The sequence below is a fragment of the Perognathus longimembris genome, chromosome 23 (genome assembly GCF_023159225.1).
Source record: "Perognathus longimembris pacificus isolate PPM17 chromosome 23, ASM2315922v1, whole genome shotgun sequence".
Classification (NCBI taxonomy): Eukaryota; Metazoa; Chordata; class Mammalia; order Rodentia; family Heteromyidae; genus Perognathus; species Perognathus longimembris.
In genome coordinates this window covers 3,541,890-3,562,478 of record NC_063183.1, presented here as the reverse complement: position 1 = coordinate 3,562,478, position 20,589 = coordinate 3,541,890, and the positions used below count along the sequence as shown (strand labels likewise).

At 46.9% G+C, this 20,589-nt stretch overlaps 1 protein-coding gene across 1 annotated transcript in view; it reads right to left on the bottom strand.

The window, feature by feature from the left end:
- Cacng3 (calcium voltage-gated channel auxiliary subunit gamma 3) overlaps nucleotides 1-19,179 on the bottom strand; it is an 80,838-nt gene extending 61,659 nt beyond the window's left edge. Inside the window, exon 1 of the mRNA XM_048332613.1 lies at nucleotides 18,939-19,179. Within this exon, the coding sequence (XP_048188570.1) occupies nucleotides 18,939-19,149 (211 nt within the window). The 5' untranslated portion in view covers nucleotides 19,150-19,179. The remainder of the gene's footprint in view (nucleotides 1-18,938) is intronic.
- Nucleotides 19,180-20,589: the final 1,410 nt, after the last annotated feature.

Here is a 20,589-nt window from a genome sequence, read left to right as displayed (position 1 = left end):
CACTCTGCTTACCAGTGCTAAAGGAATGAGTGATCAGTGAGCACTCATTAGTCCTGTCCATTCCATAACCACACTACTCTTTCATCGGTCCCTTTTGTTATAAGTTAGAAGGTGGGACCAGGCACATGTGGCTCACACCTGTAATCCCAGCTACTTAGGAGGCTGAGATCTGATGATTGTGGTTCAAAGCCAGCCTGAGCAGGAAAGTCTAGGAAACTCTTATCTCTAATTAATTGCCCCCAAAGCTGGAAGTGGAGCTGTGGCTCAAGTGGCAGAATACTAGTCTTGAGAGAAAAAGCCAAATAAGGGTGCAAGGTCCTGAGTTCAAGTCCCAGTCCCAGTCCTGGCACAATAACAACAAAACCCAAAGGTAGGCAGTTTATAAATTTAAACGCAGACCCACCAAACACCTGAGGATGTGGCTACCCTGTGTGCCTGCTCCAGGAAGAGTTACATCATCCCAGATCTTCACTCCTTGTGGAGTCACAGCTTAGCTTTGCCCGTGTTCGTGAACAAAGACACATGATGCGAAGAATCCTGCAGGCCCTGTCAAACTTTATACCAGCAGGGTTACATTTTAATCAAAGCCATCTCTGCCAGGGCTTGTGAAAGTCTTCCATTGCTTCTTACATCCCGGGGATGGCAGAACAATAGCTTGGCTTTGCTGCAACTAAAGAGAATGAAGCTTCATCTCTCCCCACAGAAGAAAAGACAGAACTGGAGGAAAACCTGACAACGAGTCCTCTCTTCTCAGTTATTTTTCCTTAATCGTTTCAAGTTTGTCAACAGGATGAAAAATATAGCTGTGGCACAGGTTCTTAAACGTTTAGTCTTTATACTTATGCAACATATTGAGTTCTTGTTTTGGTGAGTAATATCTGTTTGATATTTCCTTTGCCAGAAATAAACTCAAGCTGAGTGCTAGTGATTCATACCTGTAATCCTAGCTATTGAGGCTAAAGACAGCTAGGCAGATAAATCTGTGAGACTCTGTTTCTAATTAATCAGCAAAAAGATGGGCTGGTGGTGTGGCTCAAGTGGTAGAGTACCAGCCATGAGTAAGCCAGCCAACCAAGAGCTCAAGACCCTGATTTTAAGCCCTAGTAATGAAACACACACACACACACACACACACACACACACACACACACTTCAAAAACTGTAAAATATTCATTCTATAACTCATTTGAATATGATAAGAAATCCAAGTGTTTTAACAAAAATAATGTATTTATGTGAAAACGAATCTATGTTCCAAAGCAAAAATGATGTGAAATTGTGGGTTTTTTTTCACAAATCTCTCTCTCTCTCTCTCTCTCTCTCTCTCTCTCTCTCTCTCTCTCTCTCTTTAACATTTGGCATCATAGAAAATACATTCTCAGGTCTGCATGTGATCTGTTAGATGTTTGGGGTGATGTATGAAGAAAATCTAATCTCATGTAAATATGTGATCGACAAGGGTAAGTGTATTTGAAAATAATTGTTGTGGGTATTTGCTCATTTTTTTGCCAGTCCTGGGGCTTGACAGGGCTTTGAGTGCTGTCCCTGAGCTTTTTCATTCACAGCGAGTGCTCTACCACTTGAGCTTACATCACCACTTCCAACATTTTGGTGGTTAGTTGGAGAGAAGAGTGTCATGGACTTCCCTGTTTGGGCTGGCTTTGAACTTCCATTCTCAGATTTCCCAAGTAGCTAGGATTACAGGTGTGAGCTACCAGCATAGAACAAACAGTAAATATTCTTTGATAGGATAACAAAACACAGCAGGGGGTAGATTCTTCAAGGCTACTTGCAACATACAGGATGGAGTCACATGCATTAACTTTTCATGTTTCAGCATATGAAGGATCTGCTCATTGTTCCAATCCTGCAGTGTGACTGGGTCTTTTACCCATTATGTGCCCATCATTTTGGAGCCATTGATACATTCAGTTCTGCAGGTCTTTTAATTTTGGCACATTTCATTTCACAATATTCAACAACAACGACAAGCACAAAAACCATCACATTGACTCACAGGGTCAGACACAAGTTTTCCAAAATTGTGACTTTTTCACTTGTAGCCCTGAATTTCCCTCCCTTGGCAATAAACACTGTCAGTTGCTTTCTTTGAAGTGACAGCCCACTTAGCTCATTTCTGAGAAAATATCAGCCAAATACCCAAGCCTGAACAGCCATAATTTGCCTGTCAGTCACTCTTTCAAGTAAATATGGTGTTTAATTATATTTTTTTTGGGGGGGGGTAGCTAGTTCAGCTTGCAACCCAGCCACAATGGGCCTCTCCTTGAGATCCCCCCCCCATCTATGGAATTGAAGTGCAATCGAAGTGCCTACAGGTGCTTTGTATTTTGTTACACAGAATATTAAAATTGCCAGGCACTGGTGGCTCATGCTTGTATTCCTAGCTACATGGGAGATGGAGATCTGAGGATCGCGTGGTTTGAAGCCAGCCCAGGCAGGAAAATCTGTGTGACTCTTATCTCCAATTAGCCATCAAAAGCCAGGAGCGGAGCTATGGCTTGAGTGATAGAGCATCAGCCTTGAGCAAAATATCTTAGTGCCTAAGCCCAGAGTTGGAACCTCAGTACTGGAGGAAAAAAAAAAAAAGAACATTAAAATTGAGTTCCCAACATGTGAGATTCAATGAAATCCGTATTTTTTTTTACTGCTTTGCTTAGGATATTTTTGCTTATTTATTTAAATTAATCAATTAATCTTTTTGTTCTGGACTGGGACTTGAACTCAGGGCCTGTCTCTCTCTCTCTGATGTAAGAGTCTCAGATCTAGAGCTCTGGAATAGCTAGGATTACAGGCATGAGCCACCAGGGCCCAGCTTGCTACAGACATCTCAAAACACAGTTGGCATCTCTTTTCAGTGGGCCTAAGAGTGTGTAGGGGGACCACGAGCCTCTGAACACTACTTTGTTTCCATCAGTGCAAACTCCCTCCTAGTATAAAAGGAAATCACTTCTCCCCTCTGCAATAGTTTCCAGCTTGCTGAACTCCTCCAAGAATCCTGGGAATTGTCCCTCATCCTAAGGGTTGGCAGTCCACAGCTGGGAAACATGGAGCTGTAACAGCAGGATTGAGGGTACCGATGTTCAGACAGAAAGACCTGCGTTCAAATCCCACTAGTAGCACATACTGAGTTCTGTTTGATCATCCTTAAAATGGGTGAAATACCCAACAAAATGGAAGGGAACAGGGTGAACAAATGCAGCAGTGGTACTCACTAGACACTATGTGGAAAATGAACTGTATAACTTGTGGGTGGGGAGGGGGGAAACTGGGAGAGAGCCAGGGAAGGGGTGACATTGTCCAAAAAGAAATGTACTCATTGCCTGACTTGTGTAACTGCAACCCCTCTGTACAACCCCTCTGTTATTTATAATAACAATATTTTTTTAAAAGACGAAAATGTGTGAAATATCCCATAGGATACTCTTGAGGGCATCCACCTGCTGCTGCTTAAGAAGAGCTAATGGCTCCCAGGGTGGCTCATCTGAAAGATATTCTAGAACACAGGTGTGTGTGTGTGCGCATGCACCCAAGTACTGGAGCTGGGAGTCAGGGCCTGCATGCTATTCCTTAGCATTATTGTTTTGCTCTACCACTTGAGCCACACCTCCATTTCCGGCCTTTTTGTGGCTGGTTAATTGGAAATAAGACTCCCATGGACTATCCTGGCCTAGGCTGGCTTCAAACCTCAATCCTCAGATCTCAAATCGCAGATCCACTAAGGTTTTGATCACCTCCTCCCAGGAGGAAAGGAATGACGCCCAAGATTCGTCAGCAGAACCATGCAGGTGAGGAGATCCTGACCCGCTTCTCTAAGGGAAACTGCTCTACCCAGCACCAGCCTAGGACACAGGCCAGGCACTGTTCTAAGGCTGTGCAAGTATGGATGCCTGCAGCAACGCCAAGAGCAGGCTCAGCGAGAACCTGCCTCTATAGACAAGGAAACAAGACTTGGAGAAGTTGATGATGATGATGATGATGATGATGATGATGATGATGATGATGATGATGATGATTGCCAGTCCTGGGGCTTGAAATCAAGGCCTGGGTGCTGTCCTTGAACTTCTCTGTGTTCAAGGCTAGCGCTCTACCGCTTGAGCCACAGTGGCACTGCTGGCTTTTCATGGACTTTCCTGCCTGGGTTGGCTTTGAACTGTGATCCTCATATCTCAGCCTCCTAAGTAGCTAGGATTACATGTGTGAACCATGAGTGCCCAGCTGAGGCTAGATTCTGAACTACCAGAATTAACTGAGGAAACAGGAAAAAGGAAAGAGTAATTTTTTTTCCAGAAACAGCCTCTTCCTTTCCACACAGGGGTTGTAAGATAACTTAATTCTGCTTTGAAATGTTGTGAAAAGCCTTTGAAACAGCATAATAAAAGCTACCAAAAGTTATTTAAAAAGAGAGAAGGGAGAAGGGTTAAGATGGAGTAAATTTGATCAAGGTATATTGTATACCTGTGGTGAATACCACAATGAAGTCCCTTTGTACAGTTAATGTATGCCAATGAATTTTTTTAACCCTGAAACAGTAAAAAACTCCAGGAAAATAAAAAATCATGCCTAAATGTAGCACAAATAGGCATACAAAATGAGCAACTGAGGTAGGTAAGTAAAATGTAATCCCCGAGAGCAGCTCAGGTACGCCTTGACCATGAACTTCATCATCGTAGGAATAATCATTGAACCAGTCAGTCTGCTGCCCAAACATGAAGATGCGGGTGTTATTACAGACTCGAAGCACCCTCCACAATGAAAATCCAGAAAGGAGCTAACTGGCAGACTTGGGCAGGGGAAATGTGCAAGGTGTCCTATTCTGTGAAGGGGAAGCAACAATATTCTACCGATGGTGGATGGGGGAAGAAAGACATGAAGATTTATATGATTTTTGTTTTGCTTTGTGCTTCTCCTAGGGCTTGATCTGCCCCTAAGCCTTCGTGCTCAGGGCTAGGGCTCTATCACTTGAGCCACAGCTTCCCGTCTGGCTTTTGGGTGGTTAGAGATAAGTATCTCGCAGACTTTCTAGCCTGGGCTGGCTTTGAACCCTGATCCTCAGCTCTCAGCCTCTTGAGTAGCTAAGGTGACAGGTGTGAGCCCACAGGCACCTGGCTAGATTCATGTTATTTAAAAGAAAATAGAAAGTGAATCGATACAGAGGGCGGAGGAGTGAGCTAACTTCTCACCCATCTTGGCAGCAAGTCAATAGATTATAAATCGAGAAAGAGAAAGATGAACCTATGGATGCAGCCACTGGAAGATCTGAATTACAAAGGGTTAACACAAAGCCTGCTCAGGGAAAGTAGACCTGGAGCCGGAGGGAGAATGTTCTAAGGTTAAAGGTTACCATTAACTCTGCTTCCAGGCTGAGTATTGTGAGGAATGGCTTCAAGGTCAGCCCAGGGGAAAAAGTTAGTGAGAACCCAGTCAAAAAGTTGGATGTGGTGATTACAGCCTATAATCCTATAGCTATGTGGGAGGCATAAAGAAGAGGATTGCACTCTGAGGCCCATCCAGGCAAAAATGTGAGACTCTACCTGAAAAATAACCCAAAACAAAAAGAGGCTGGAGGTGTGGCTCAAGTTATAGAGTGTTTGCAGGCATGCAAGGCCCAGAGTTCAACTCTCAATACTACCAAAAAAGAAAAACAGGAGGGAAAAAAAGCCCAGAAAAACAGCAAGGGGAAAAAAAAGCCCTTTTATGTAATTTGATTTTTAAAATAGTGTGATTGTCTTGTTAGAAGATGCGTTTTAAAAGGCTTTGAGTAAATTATAAAGATTTTAAACTTGAAGAGAAAAAAAATTCCCTTCCTAGTCTCAGACTTGGAAGAAAAGAAAAGTAGGAAAATGGGAAATTCATGAACTATTCACCAAACTGGAAGTCACAGTCACTTTGGAGAAAACCTCATGAGCTAGACACAAAGGCACAAGAAGTGTGTTGATTTTACAGCGAGGGAAGCTGCTACGACCTTCTCTTCTATCTTAACGTGTTTGAATGGGGGCTGCAGCTCAGTGGCAGAGTGCTTGCCTAGCATGCACAAAGCCCTGGGTTCCATCCCCAGCTCTGCCAAATAACAAAACAGGAAATGCAACCGGGGGAAACATGTAAAAGAACATAATAATCATCAATTATCTTGGGTGTATTTATTGTTTTTGTGCCAGCACTGGGGCTTGAACTCGGGTCCTGGGTACTTTCTCTGAGCTGAGCTTTTCTAGCGCTCTATCTCTCGAGCCACAGTTCCACGTGTGGCTTTTTGTGGTTAATTGAAGATAAAGAGTCTCACAGCTTTCTGGTCCCAGCTGCCTTGGAACTGTGATCCTCAGATCTCAGCCTCCTGAGTAGCTAGGAACACAGATGTGAGGCCCTGGTGCCCAGTAGAATTTATTTTTTGAAAGTTCAAGTTCAGTACTGAGAGAGAGAGAGAGAGAGAGAGAGAAAGCGAGCACTCAGCAGGCCTTAGGGGTGGGAGCTCTGCCCCCATTGTAAAGCCAGTTCTGTGAGCTTTTGTAGTGTGCCTGGCAAATGTGTTTTGAGCACCTCTGAGGACCAGGGATTTTGAGGACTCACAGCCCCGAGAGAACATTTCCATGACAACTGGATATTGGCTCATCCAGGACCTCCCACTCTAAGCTGCCTGTTCCGAGCTCTGCTCACCTGGTTCCCTTCTCTAGCCTCTGTCCTACCCCACAGTTCGTGAAGAAGGAATTGGGCCTACCTCCATCTCCCCTGACTCCCAAGGACCTGGCTTGGTATGGATGGAGCACCGAGTGGCTGCTGGGTCAGCACCTGCAGGGCAGGGGACCCAGGCTGAAGGCCTGCCTAGGACAATGCACGGGCCTGGCCTCTCTGGTTGCGTCCCCAAGCTTAGAAGGCAGTCCAGCATGGGAGGGAAGCCTGGGAGTTAGCAAGGGGCTGCGGCTCTGCAGAAAGGATGGCTGGAAGACCTTTGATTCCGTTAAGCACTAGAAGTTTCCACATGGATGTCATGTCTGTCTCTCCATGATGAGAAACAAAATATTGAAAAGAGTCAGGGCCTGTGGACTTGTCTCTGAGGAAGAAAGAAGGTGATTCTGAAGCGCTGCTCTATGACCTCCTCCCTAGAAAAGAATAAAGGGCAAAGTAGGGCAGAAGCTGAACAGAGCAAAAGTGGATTGTTTTTGTTTTGTGTTTAGGAGCAGAGTTTGAACCCGGGGCCTCCGGTATGCTAGTGGGGACCGCCGGAACCATGCCTCCAGCCTTGATCACTTTAAGCTATTTTTCAGATAAGATCTCATGCCCTGTGCTCAGGGATGGATGGTTTTGGATCATGATCCTCCTATTGATGTCTTGAGTAGCTGGGATTACAGGCATGAACTACTGTGCCTAGTGAGGGCTAAAGTTCTTGTTTGAGGTCTCAGGAGATATGGATAGAGTCCAGGTGCAGACTGGGCTATGACAGCCTGAAGAACGTGTCCTTCCTGGGCTTCAAGTTCTGCAAGACTTACAGAATCCACATCGAAGTCTTTACAACTTCCATTCAAGGTCCTACATGTTCTGGACTCTAGTAGACATGTGCCCCCACATCTGGCTTATTGGTTGAGACGAGGTGTCACTAGCTTTTTGCCTGGGTTCTATTCTCTATTTCTTAAGCCGATGCTATGCCCCTACAAGTGAGCCACAAGGGGCTTCCCTGGAAAATTGCCTTTGAGATGGTACTGGTTAAGATCTGATTTTTTTGCTTCAGATCTGGTTCTGTCTGGATGCTCCACTTCCTGCCCCCTCTGCTTGTGCTCACCGGCAACAAAGGGTGATCATGACACAGCAGGCCTCTGCCTCGGTTGAACACCATCGCCCCTCCGTGTGATCTCTTTTGCTTTTCTTCCTTTTTCCTCTGAACATCAAGAGCATTTTGATTACATGCCAGGTTCACTGTGTGTGAAAAGCATACTATTTTGACCAATCAGAGCTTCCTTGGTACTAAGCTCGTTTAGGTTATTTTGGCCTATCAGTTGCTAATTGGTGATGCTGTCTTGTGATTGGCTAAAGGGTCGACATGATTTGTTATAAGCAGGTGTCTAGATGGTCTGTCCTGCATCCAAACTAATTTCCGCATGTGCCAGGGAGAGGTTCAGAATGGATGGGGCAAGGGAAGAGACTGTGGTAGTTAACTGAGGTTGTTCTGAATTGCTTTAATGTCATGGGGAGGGATTATTGTATTCCAGGGCATGCATGCAAGCTGCCTGACAGCATATGCTACAGAATACAGAGTGGTGGAAAATAAGTCCAATTTCCTAAACACGCAGGTAACCAAACACAGAGTCTTAGGCACAGAGTCTGCTGGGTTTGTGCACAATATGTCCACACACATGTATTTTCTTTGTTCTTGACTCTCTCCAAGTTTGCACCCAGCATATTGAAGGAATTTGACAATGGGCCTACTCTGGATAATTGTCCAACAGAAAATAAGAAATTAGAGATGATAAGTATGAAGCCGATTTTCAGGACTCAAGAAATGTGATAGATGACATAGATATAGATAGATACCTAGATATTGATATGTCAGTATATACTCATCCATCAGGAAGAATGATATTGCATCATTTGCAGAGAAATGAGCAGACCTGGAAAATGTTAAGTGAAGTAAGTCAGGCTCATAGAGATAAAGGACGTATGTTTTCTCTCATATATAGAAGTTAGATCTAAGCCAGGCACCAGTGACTCATGCCTGTAATCCTAGCTACTCAGAAGGCAGAGATCTGAGGATCATGGTTCAAAGCCAGCACAGACAGGAAAAGTCCATGAGACTCTTATCTCCAGTTAACCCCCCCCAAAACTGGAAGTAGAACTGTGGCTCAAGTGGGAGACCATTAGCCTTGAGCAAGAAAGCTCAAGGATAGCACCCAGGCCCTGAGTTCAAGCCTCAGAATCAGCACAAAAAAAGAATAAGAAATTAGATCTGATTTATAAATATGTGTAGTTAAACATACACAGGGTCATATGCATATACACATATATATCAACTTATTCAAATATTAACTTCTATTAATATTAAACATATTAGCATACCACACAGACACACACACACGTATAGTGTATACACAAGGGAGAATTCCAATGGTACAAACCCTTTGAACAGCTAAGTTATAATCTAACAAAATGAATAGCAGAAAGCTGGAACTTGAGGTATGTATGGGGTGAGATCAGGGAGGGAGGGGTCAGGTGAATGGAGAGAGGAAGGTGGGTGAATGCAATCATGATTATCCAACGTACACGTGTGAGAATGGAACATTGAGGAGATGGGTGGGTTGGGGAGAGGTGGAGGAGAATGATAGAACACTGATCTTGATCAAGATACATTTTACTCACAAACTGACATGGTGAGTTGGAAACCCACCATAAAACTACTTAAAGATAATTTTTTTTTTTGGTCTGTTGGTTGTAGGGCTTGAATTCAGGGCCTGGATGCTGTTACTGAGATCTTTCATGCAAGGCTAGTGTCCTATCACTTTGAACCGCAGGGCCACTTCTGATTTTCTGGTGGTTAATTGGAGATAAGAATCTCATGGACTTTCCTGCCTGGGCTGGCTTTGAACTTTGATCCTCAGATCACAGCCTCCTGAGTAGGCAGGTAGTATTATAGGCATGAACCACCAGCACCTGGCTTAAAGATAATTTTTTGAAAGGAAAGAAAAAGAGGCCAGGTACTGCTGGATCATGCCTGTAATCCTAGCTACTCAGGAGGCTGCCATCTGAGTATCCAAGGTTCAAAGCCAACCTGCGCAGAAAAGTCCATGAGACTCTTATCTCCAATTAACCACCAGAAAACCAGAAGTGGCTCAAAGTGGTAGAGTGCTAGCCCCGAGCAGAAGAGCTCGGGGATAGCACCCAGGCTCTTAGTTCAAGCCCCATGATTAACAACCCCCCCCCCCCCCAAAAAAAAAAGGTGGCTTTAGCCATCTGAGCTCAGCCTGAGAATCTGGCTATCAGTTAAATACATAAAAATTGTGCAAGCCAGGAGCTGGGAGGTGGAGAAAGGATGGAGTCCTTGATGCCTGCCTAACTTAGAGGTTAAAGCTCAAAGAAGTCACCCAAGTTTCATCCACAGCAAACTGGACAGCCTGAACTTTAACAACAACTCCAAATTTGCAAATTCTCCCAGCTCCAAGATGGAAATGGCGGGTGGCTCCAATTCTGTTCACCTGCCTGGGTTTCTTGTTCTCACTTCCAAGTGGCTGACATTTCCTTTGTTTCTTTTTTTTTTTTTCAACAGAAATGAACATTCAGTCTCCAGAAGTACTACCTCTTCCCAGCCGAGGGTTAACAATGTCTCATCTATCGGCTCCACCGTTTCTTTGCTTTGCTTTAGTGGAGCTGGAATCAAATCTAGGAACATCTGGGCTCCTTCATTTTCGTAGTTGGGAGGAACCCATCCCACCAGGCCGGGGCTTGGGAATCACTACAGGGAACAGTTAGGGTGAGACTCACTTCTGGTCCCAGGCCTGCTACCTTTCCTTCCACAGTATATACCCTGGCACAAGCATCTTGACCTCTCTGCCCTCAGCCTCCTGGCTGGAGTGAGAATGACTTGAGTCTGTTTACACTTCATGTTCACCCAAGTGCTGACATGTAGTTGATGAGAGAAGCAGAGGTGGTGGTGGTGGGGATTGGAAAACCAGCCCTATCTTAGTAAGGAAGCCTAACTCCACCCCTCCCACCCCCAGCATCATAGTGGCTTTGATCTTCTGAAGAAGCTGTGAGAATCAAGTCAGCTTTGTGACATATTTCCTTCAAATCATGCCTGCCATCCAGTTTGTCTGCTAAGTAAAGAAATAAACACCCAGTGGATGGTCCAGGAACAAATGCCGCAGCCAGCCACTTGGTAACTTGGCATACAAGGTGGGTATTGATTTTCCTAGTCCCCTGATAGCTCTTTCTGGATTATCACCACGCACCTCCACCTCCCCGGAGACGTCACTGTTCATTGGCCTTTTCAGGGGGAAATGCTTTGGCACTGAACAGGCTGGACACACCCTGAATTCCCAGCCAGGTGCTGGTGGCTCACGCCTGTCATCCTAGCTACTCAGGAGGCTGCCATCTGAGGCTTGAGGTTCAAAGCCAGCGCATGAGACTCCTATCTTTAATGAACCAGCATAAGAGTCAGAAGTGGAGGTGTGGCTCAGTCAAGCCTTGAGTGAAAAAGCCAACTAAGGCTCTGAGTTCAAGCCCCAGGGCTGGCGTGCACGTGTGCATACACACACACACACACACACACACACACACACACACACACACCCCATCCTGAATTCTCCTTCATCTCTGTTTCTTCTTTATTTTCCCTGACTCCATTGTTTGGGGGAGGTAGCAAAGATCTTTGCTTCCCAGTGGTAGCAAGTCCATTTCCCTTAGAGACTCATGCCCTGAGCAGCAAGCAAGAAAAACAACAACAACCACCCCAGTGTGTCAGTCCACTCAGCTTCATGAGACTGCAAAGCTTTCTTATTGTCATTGTTACTGCTTCTCCAGCCCAAGTATACCTGGCTTATTGGTTGAGATGGGGTCTCACTAACGTGGACAGGCCTCAAAACTACAGTCCTCCCCATCTCTGCCTCCTTCCTTGGAGAGTGCTTCTGGCTGGGTCACAGGGACATGGGAAAAGAACAACCCTAAGCTTGTCTAGGTTTCTCTGTAACCTCAAGGAACTGTTTTCCTTGGGATGCCTCCATATGTCAAAGCATAATTTTCAAAATTGTGAGAAGCACAGCTCTTCTAAAGTACATCACGAACGCATGTCAAGGCTTACCCAACTCAGCAGCAACGAAGCCAGGGGAACGACAAAATCCTTTCAATGGAAGTTGTTTCATATTTATTTCACTGAGAAAGAGTATCTTGGAATAAGATTGCAAAGTTAGACATAAAGCTGATGAATGTCCTCAGGAGACGGAAATAAATCCACAGAATGTAGAGTTATTTCTTCTAAGGAACAAATGGTGTGACCCTGTTCTGGATAACAACAACAACAAAAAAAAATGGATGGACATCTTCCTGGTTTTCTATAGCCTCTGGGCCTGTAATCTCAATTATTTAAGAGGCTGAGATCTGAGGATCTCAGTTCAAAGCCAACCCAGGCAGGAAAGTCTAGGAGATTCTCATCTCCAGTTAGCCAGCAAAAAGCTGAAAGTGGAGGTGAGGCTGAAGTGGTAGAGCATCAGCCTTAAGCCCAGGGTCCTAAGTTCAAACCCCAGTATAGGCACTGGTGGTTCATGCCTGTAATCCTAGCTACTTGGGAGGCTGAGATCTGAAGATCACAGTTTGAAGTCAGCCTGGGCAGAAAAGCTCTAGCCTTGAGCACATAGGCTCAGAGACAATACTCAGGGCTGGTGTTCAAGCCCTGTGACCCACAAAAAAAGAAAGAAAAAAGAAAAAGGGAAGAAAAAACTCTTAAACATCTTGCACATGGCATAAGGACCTAGGTCACCCTAAACCTAAAGCCAGTGGGGCAGAAGGGACTACTTGGTATGGTTTCTAAGCCATAGTGACATATACCAATGTCTCCAACAGACAAAATCCCTGTCCCAATGAACTTGAGGTTCTAGCAGGGTCAACCGGAGCTATGGGAAGTCGGAGTTAGTGTTATCTTAGAGCAACCAGCACAGGACATGGCACATGGGACATTCTCCACCAATGTGCTCTTGCTCTCTCTCTCTTTCTCCTCTTCCCTTCCCTTCCCTTCCCTTCCCTTCCCTTCCCTTCCCTTCCCTTCCCTTCCCTTCCCTTCCCTTCCCTTCCCTTCCCTTCCCTTCCCTCCCCTCCCCTCCCCTCCCCTCCCCTCCCCTCCCCTCCCCTCCCCTCCCCCTCCCCTCCCCTCCCCTTCCCTTCCCTTCCCTTCCTCAGCCACAGCTCTGCAGCCTCTCCAAAGGTTGCTGCATTCATAAATAAAGCTGGAAGCCCATCTGGTTGAAAAACTTGAGCCATCTGGAGATTTGGAATATGGGGGAACTTCTAATAACTGGCTAATCTTTGTCAGTTTCTCAGCCAGATGTTGGGTGTCAGTCAACCCCATCTGTAGCAGAAGCAGTAGTGAATCGAACCTCTTTCCTGTCATTTGAAGTTGTTTTTTCCTCTAAAATACTAGCAGGACTTTCCTTTCTTAGTCACCATTAAAAAAAAAAGAATTGTAAGAGTGTAAGAGTGATTACTGATTTAGAAAGAGTCATTCAGGAGCAAGTAGGAAAATAACGAGAAAGTTGGGATCAAAAAGGTCATTTAGGTGATTTTTTTCAGGGTTGAAATGTGGAAAACTATGGGCCAAATTTAGCTACCATGTAGATAAGGATTTGGTTGGTCCCAGGCTTCTTTAATAGTTGAATTTGTGGTTTGCATTCTGGAATTCGGAGTTTACAGCTGGCCTCTCCTCTCCCTCTCCCTCTCCCTCTTCTTCTCCCTCTCCCTCTCCCTCTCCCTCTTCTTCTCCCTCTCCCTCTCCCTCTCCCTCTCCCTCTCCCTCTCCCTCTCCCTCTCCCTCTCCCTCTCCCTCTCCCTCTCCCTCTCCCTCTCCCTCTCCCTCTCCCTCCCCTTCCCTTCCTTTTGTGGTTTCAACTCAGGGCCTCACACTCACTAGGCAGATGCTCTACTCTTTGAGCCACCCATCCAGCTCTTTCTGCTGTGATTATTTTGGAGAGAGAATCTTGCTTTTTCACTCAATGCCAGCCTGCCCGCAGACCTCTGATTTCACACTGTAGCTGAGATGACAGGCATGAACCATCCTGCCAAGCTTTTTCTGTTGAGATAGCATCACACAAGTGTTTTCTCCAGCTGGTGTCAAACTATAGTCCTCCAAACCTCTGCCTCCTGAGTAGCTAGGATGACAGGTGTGAGCCACAGCTGGCTTCTCTCTGGTTAGAATATTGGGCCACATCCTCAGGGTAAAAGCCAGGGAAGTAAAGCAACTGTTACTGTTTGGATGGTGACTGCATCTTCCAGTTGGCCGCAGTCCCTATGGCTCTCACTGCCCTCACGCTGAGATCGGATCTCGGCTGGCATATGTCTTTCCAGCTGTACCGCCTCCTTCCCCCATAGAATCAAATTAAGAGGGCTGTAAAAGCTTGCTTCACACCTAACGTTATTTTGAAGGCCACATAGCATAGACACTTGGATTCACTCAATTTGGCCTGGTTTTTTTTTTTTTTTTGGTTGTTGTTGTTTGATCAGTCATGGGGCTCAAACTCAAGGCCTGGTTGCTGTCCCTGGCTTTTTTTTTTTTTTTTTTTCTCAAGGCCAGTGCTCTACCATTTTGAGCCACAGTGCCACTTCCAGTTTTCTGGTGGTTCATTGAAGATAAGTCTCATGTTCATTGAAGATAAGTCTCATGGCCTTTCCTGCTCTGGTTGGGTTCAAACCTCCATCCTCAAATTTCAGCCTCCAGAGTAGCTAGGATTACAGGCATGATCCAGCAGTGCCTGACAAATTGGACCTTCTATTGGGTAAACTGAGGTCCAAAGGAGAGAAACCAGATGTGCAATTCACATGGCTATGGTGACAGATATGTGATTAGCACCCAGCATTGTTAGCCACTGTCTGAGTACATCACTTTGATTGAGTCTAGAACTTCCAAAGCTTTTCTTAATGAGCAAGCCACATACAGAACACGTACTCATTCAGTTCTCATGCTGCCACTGGAGACTCACAGCGGGTTGGGGTTCGGCATTGTGAAGGCCTTGTGTGCTTGCCTCCCTGATAATGACTCAGGCAATCGTTTGGTTGCTCACTGTGGGAGTCTCTCCATAGGGTTTTGTTTTGTTGTTCATTCAAAATGTGCCCTATGCTGTCGTTGTGCCTGTCTGGTGCCTCCTGCACCCTGCCTGTGTGTGTGGCTATGTTGGTGGCCCCCACCCCCTCAGAGCTGGGCCTTCTTAACTCTGAACAGACTCATGAGAAGCTGGGAGTTGGTGCTCAGGCCTGTCACCGTAGCCACTCAGAAGGCTGAAATCTGAGGATTGCAGTTTGAAGCTAGCCCAGGCAGGACAGTCTGTGAGACTCTTATCTCCAACAAACCACCAAAAAGTCAGAAATGGTTCAAGTGGTAAGAGTGCTAGGCTTGGCACAGTGCCCAGGCCCTGAGTTCAAGCCCCAGGACTGGTGCATGCGTGTGCATCCACGCACACTTGCACACACACATATTTCTTACAATAATATGAGTATATAGTAACTGTTCTGTATTCTGTTGGGTATAGAAATGAAAGCAGAAATATCCTCTTTTTCTTTGCGCTATGCACTCTTCATGAGCACTGGAATCACCCCCGGGACACTGTGAAGCTCGCGACACTTCAGCTTTCATGTTGTAAATACTCTGGAAGTTGAGATTCTCAGAGTTCCACCATGGACCTATGGGCAGCCTAGAATCCATGATGTATTTAAACCTCTTTGTGAGACTCTAATGACTAGGAATGTTCAGGAGCCTTTGATATTATTTTGTCAAGCTTGAGCATTTTCTTCACTTTTTTTCTTTTTTGTGTGTGCCAATCCTAGGTTATTTGTTTTTTGTGGTTTGTTTTTGTTCTGGTCCTGGGTCTTGAACTCAGGGCCTGGGTACTGTCCCCGAACTTCTTTTGCTCAAGGCTAGAACTCTACCACTTGAACCACAGCACCACTTCTGGCTTTTTCTGTTTATGTGGTGCTGAGAGAATTGAACCCAGGGCTTCATGTATACAAGGCCAGCACTCTACCACTAAGCCACATTCCCAGCCCCCATTCCAGTTTTGAACTCAGGGCCTGGTGGCTATTCCTTAGCTTTTTTTGCTCAAGGCTGGTGTTCTACCACTTGGGCTGCAGCTCCACTCCCAGCTTTTTGCTGGTTAAGCAGAGGTAAATGTCTCATGGACTTTCCTGCCTGGGCTGGCTCTGAACTGTGATCCTCAGATCTAAACTTCCCAAGTAGCTAGGTTTACATGTGTGAGCCATTTGTGCCTAGCTAGCATTCCCTTATTTTTGGACAAAATAGCCACATTGTCTTGTGACTCTTAATCTCACTGTGGAAGAACCTTTATATCTTTTATATCTCCATTTTCTATTTTAAAAAAATCTCAATGTTAAGAAAATTGAGCTCCTAACCCCCCACTTATCCAATGGAACTTAAAATACCAGGGAAACTAGGATGCTGTGGCTTGGTGATAGACAAGGGAGTTACCCAATAAGCAATGGCTGCCCAATGTCACCCTCACAGAGCCTAGGAATGCTTCAGGCAGATACTGCCCACTGTACAGGCCTCACCATGCAGAAACCAGAGGGGTCTGCAAGTTTCCTCTGCACCTGACATGTTTCCCACACTAGTGAGCATCAGGGGCTCACACCTGCCATCCTAGCAATTCAGGAGGCTGAGATCTGAGGGTCACATTTCAAAGCCAACCCAAGCAAGAAAAGTCCTTGAAACTATTCTTTCCAATGAATGAGCAAAAAATCCAGAAGTGAAGTGGTGACTCAAGTGGTAGAGCACCAGCCTTGAGTAAAAACAAAAATTCTCAGGGGCAGTGCTCAAGTTCTGTGTTCAAGCCCCAGAACTGGCACATACACACCATTTTTTAAAGAAAAGCAACTTTCTGTACATAATACCTCAAAATGCAAGAAGTTATCTAGGATAAATCATGCAAAGGCTGCAATACATTTTCTTAGATTTACTTGCCTAAAAACACATCATCATTTCATACAATTCTTTCTTTTCTTTTATTTTTTTTGGTAAAATGTGGTACTGAGGAATTGAACCCAGGACCTCATAGGTAAGGTTCACCATGACTTATCTTCAATGAACCCACCATGAGGTAGGTAATCACTCTACCACTAAGCTACACCCCCAGCTCCCTGCAGTTCTCTCTTGATTCTATTTCTTGCTTCTCCCACTTGGCCCTCAGAGTGCCTGGGTGGGATTCCAGCTCCTCTGTGGGTGCAGGTCATGGTGTTGGAGAAAAGGAAAGCCATCTGTTGAGAACTTCTGAGGAAGAGCTTGGTGATTTTAGACCCTATTTCTGCTTGGATAGGCTTAGTTTTTCATAAAGCACAGGAAAGGGAACAGAACTGGTATTTGGCTGGACCATTCCATGTTAAGTTCCAAGAGGCAACAGAATTGTAAATGAGTAAAACTCGACATGCCGATGCACCCATAAGCCATTTGGAGCTTGAAAGGAACCTTGCATTTTTTCTTCTCCCATCTCTAGAACTAGATCGATACCAAAACACCCACTAGATAAGAGCGTTATAAAACGCTCAGATGGGGAGAAGGAATTATGGGGTTCCTTCAGTTGTGAATAACCATAAAGAATTGCAAATGTTAGGCTTCTGTCAATGTTTAGGAAAGAATTTGGTCATTTTTCTGAGTAAAAAGGATCCAGTATAAATGGATCATGTTTACTAAAGACCACCAATTCGAAATGAATCACTTCTCAGCTGCCAAATGGAGGATTGGGAAGGACCAATGTCTTAGCCAAGATCACATCTAGTCCTGGAAAAGCACTCAGAACTGCTGGCTTCACCTGACCCTTGCCCGCCTTGGAAACAGCCCCCTTTCTAACCTGGGTTTCCCACCAGTTGCCGATCTGTGTTAGAAAACCAGCATCAACTGTAGTAGCATTAAAGTCAGGAGAGCGTCGGGACCTGGGCAGAAAGCCAAGGAATGATGCAATATTACACTAGCAACTGATGTCATAGCATGATTTTCTAAGTCATTTACAGAAATGCACAGCCTCAAGAAGGCCTGACAAATGCCAGCCCCGGGGGGGGGGGAGGGGGAGGTTGGGGATGGGAGCAAAGAAGCAATGGCAGGCAGAGGAGGGGAGCAGACAAGAAGCCCATTTTCTTGCCTATCACTGGGGTCAGCCTCACAGAGCACCAGGAAGCCTGGGACAACTCCCTCTGCCTCTTTAATCCCATGACTTTTCCTGGGGCCCACAGATCCACCCAGCTTTGATTTCCTTCTCTATCTTTCTGCTCACACCCCACGGCCTCCAGGCTTGGCCCACGGAGGTTGTGAGTGACTTGATGTGGAGGAAGCAAGTTCAACAGTGAGATAGAATACCCGAGGGCTTTGCATCCCTCTTCATGATAATCCGCAACAAACCCTTTCATTTTCTAGAATTACAAGGAGGAGCTACACATCTTGGTGAATCAATCTTGTAGAATGCCATGGAAACATATTTGTGGTTGTTTTTATTTTGGGTGGGGTATGCTGGAAAGGGATGAATTAGAAATAAAGTCAGGTGGATATCAAAAGACCAAGACTTCAGTTTTGTTGGGATCCAAGATAAGGAAACATGTTATTAAATGAGCTCTTCTATAAATTTATGGGGGACCTGGGGTGAGGGGGTGGGGTTCATACATGTTACCCTGAATAACTTGGCCCTAGAGATGCATGACAACATATAGTTAGACCAAACTCAGAAGAAACTGATGAAGATGAGGGTGAGAGATATGGTAATAGCTCAGAATGTGCCAGATCAGAGCACCATCGCCCCCCCCCCCCCAATCACCACCATTGCCAGTCTATCTTCCTGCCTTCCTCCTTGTCCCATCCCTTCCCACCCCACTCACTGGAATACAATTTTGGCAAATCCAAAGACTCCCTTCTCTAGCCAGAGATCTAAGCAGTTCACAATGTGCTTAGGGATTGGGGATTGGAAGATTTCTCAATTGCAGACGCTGCTTAGAGCCCAAAGTGAGCTCAGTCACACCAAACGTGCACAAGAAACAATCAACAAGAACCATAGCCTCCCCATCCCACACAACCCCGGTCACGCTGAGAGCAGTGACTGCACATCCACACGTCCTCAGAAACAAATCTCAACTCTTCCTGTCTCCCCAAACACTGCCACCCTCTCCCCTGAACCACCAGCACACCCGCAGCGGCGCGGGGGCGGCAGCAGCAGGATGATTTAAAGGCAGGGAGAGGAATTTGTAAATACCTTCCAAGCAGCAGGTTCGCCACAGCCCCGAATGGGTCATTACTTCTTCATTTTTCCTGCTCGTTTCATTATCACTTGTAGACTTAGTCCTACACACGCCTCTGGAATATAACCAGTAGTCTGTTCCCACCGCAATGGTCATTAAGCTGAAAGCTGCGAAGGCGCCTACAGTGGTGATCAACATCTGGATTCCTCGGTCACACATCCTCATAATTCTTCATGGTACTCTGGACGGCTGGGGTGGGGGGGATTGGAGGGGGAGACTCAGTGCCAGAGCAGTGTGTGTGTGTGTGTGTGTGTGTGTGTGTGTGTGTGTGTGTGTGGCAGGGGGATCTCTCTGCAGCTGGCTACCCTAGGACAAGCTTCTCCAGAATTCCAGGTCTCCTCTCGTCAGCATCCACAGGGACTTGGGCAAAGCTGGGATTTCCTGTCTTGAGCGCTATCCGGTGTCCAGGGTGGTCTTGGTCTATGGCCCTCGGAAGGGTGCAGACTCCAGGGGGTTGGTCCACCTCATTGCTGCCTCTGGAGGATCCCCGAGTTCCTTTCATTCCTCGGGGGCTTGGTTAGGATGAGGATCCGTGTAGGACATGGTTTCTCCGAGAGCCTAGAGCTGTCAGCCGGGTTCTGAGGTGTGCCTGGGCTGCTCCTCTTACTGCCCGACCCCTGCCCTGGGAGACGAGAGAAAGAGAGAGAGAGAGAAGAGAGAGAGAGAGAGAGAGAAGAGAGAGAGAGAGAGAGAGAGAGAGAGAGAGAGGAGGTCTGGTGGTGTTGCGTGCGCGCGTGTGTGCGCGCGTGTGTGTGCGAGTGTGCGTGCAGGCGCGTGTGCCGGGGGTGAGGGCGGATGGCAAAAAATAGCACTGCTGAGAGGCGAGTCCCCGAGAAGAGTGCTCGCTGCTTCCCAGCCCCCCGGGAAGGCTCTCCGCCCGCTCCCCACACCCCCGCGCAAACTGGAGAGAAGACGGCGGGGTCCGGGGCTGGCGCGGCTCCACCGAGCGAGCCCCAGCCCCGAGCCCGGAGCCCCGCGCTCAGCTCCCCGCCTGTTGCGGGCTTCAGCGGGTCTCCCGCCCCGGCTCCAGGGGTCCGTGGTGCTGAACGGACAGCTCCCCGCCTGCGCCCGCGCCCCTGGTGCTGAACGGACAGCTCCCGCCTGGCGCCTGCCCCCCCCTCACCGCCCCCCCCCGCGTCCCGGGGTGCTGAACAAACAGCTCCCCCTCTGCCTCTGCACTTGGGGACCTGGGCGTGCCTTCCCTGGGTGAAGTGGGGGGGTACCCTGCTGGATCGGCCGCTTTGCTCGATCAAGCCCACGCCCCGCACAAAGTTTGGGGGAGCCCTGGGCGGTCAGTGCCGTGATCCGCAGCGGCGGCTGTCTCCGCTCCAGGAAGGGTTAAAGGAGAGGGGGGCCGGGGGAGAAGCCGCAGCGCACGCCAGGCTGTGATCTCAGCAACCTCTGCCCCCCCCCCCGCACGGATCCTCCCATCCACCTCTTTCCGAGTCCCCCCAACCCCATCCCCGCCCCCCGCCAGGTGCACAGCCAGGCAAGTTTGCCTTTGGCTTTGGGAGCCGCTGGAGCCCAGAGGGAGATCGCTGGTCTTCTTAAAGAGACCGGAGGCTCCTTCTACGGCTCACTTGGGCCCCGCTAAAGTGTTGTCGC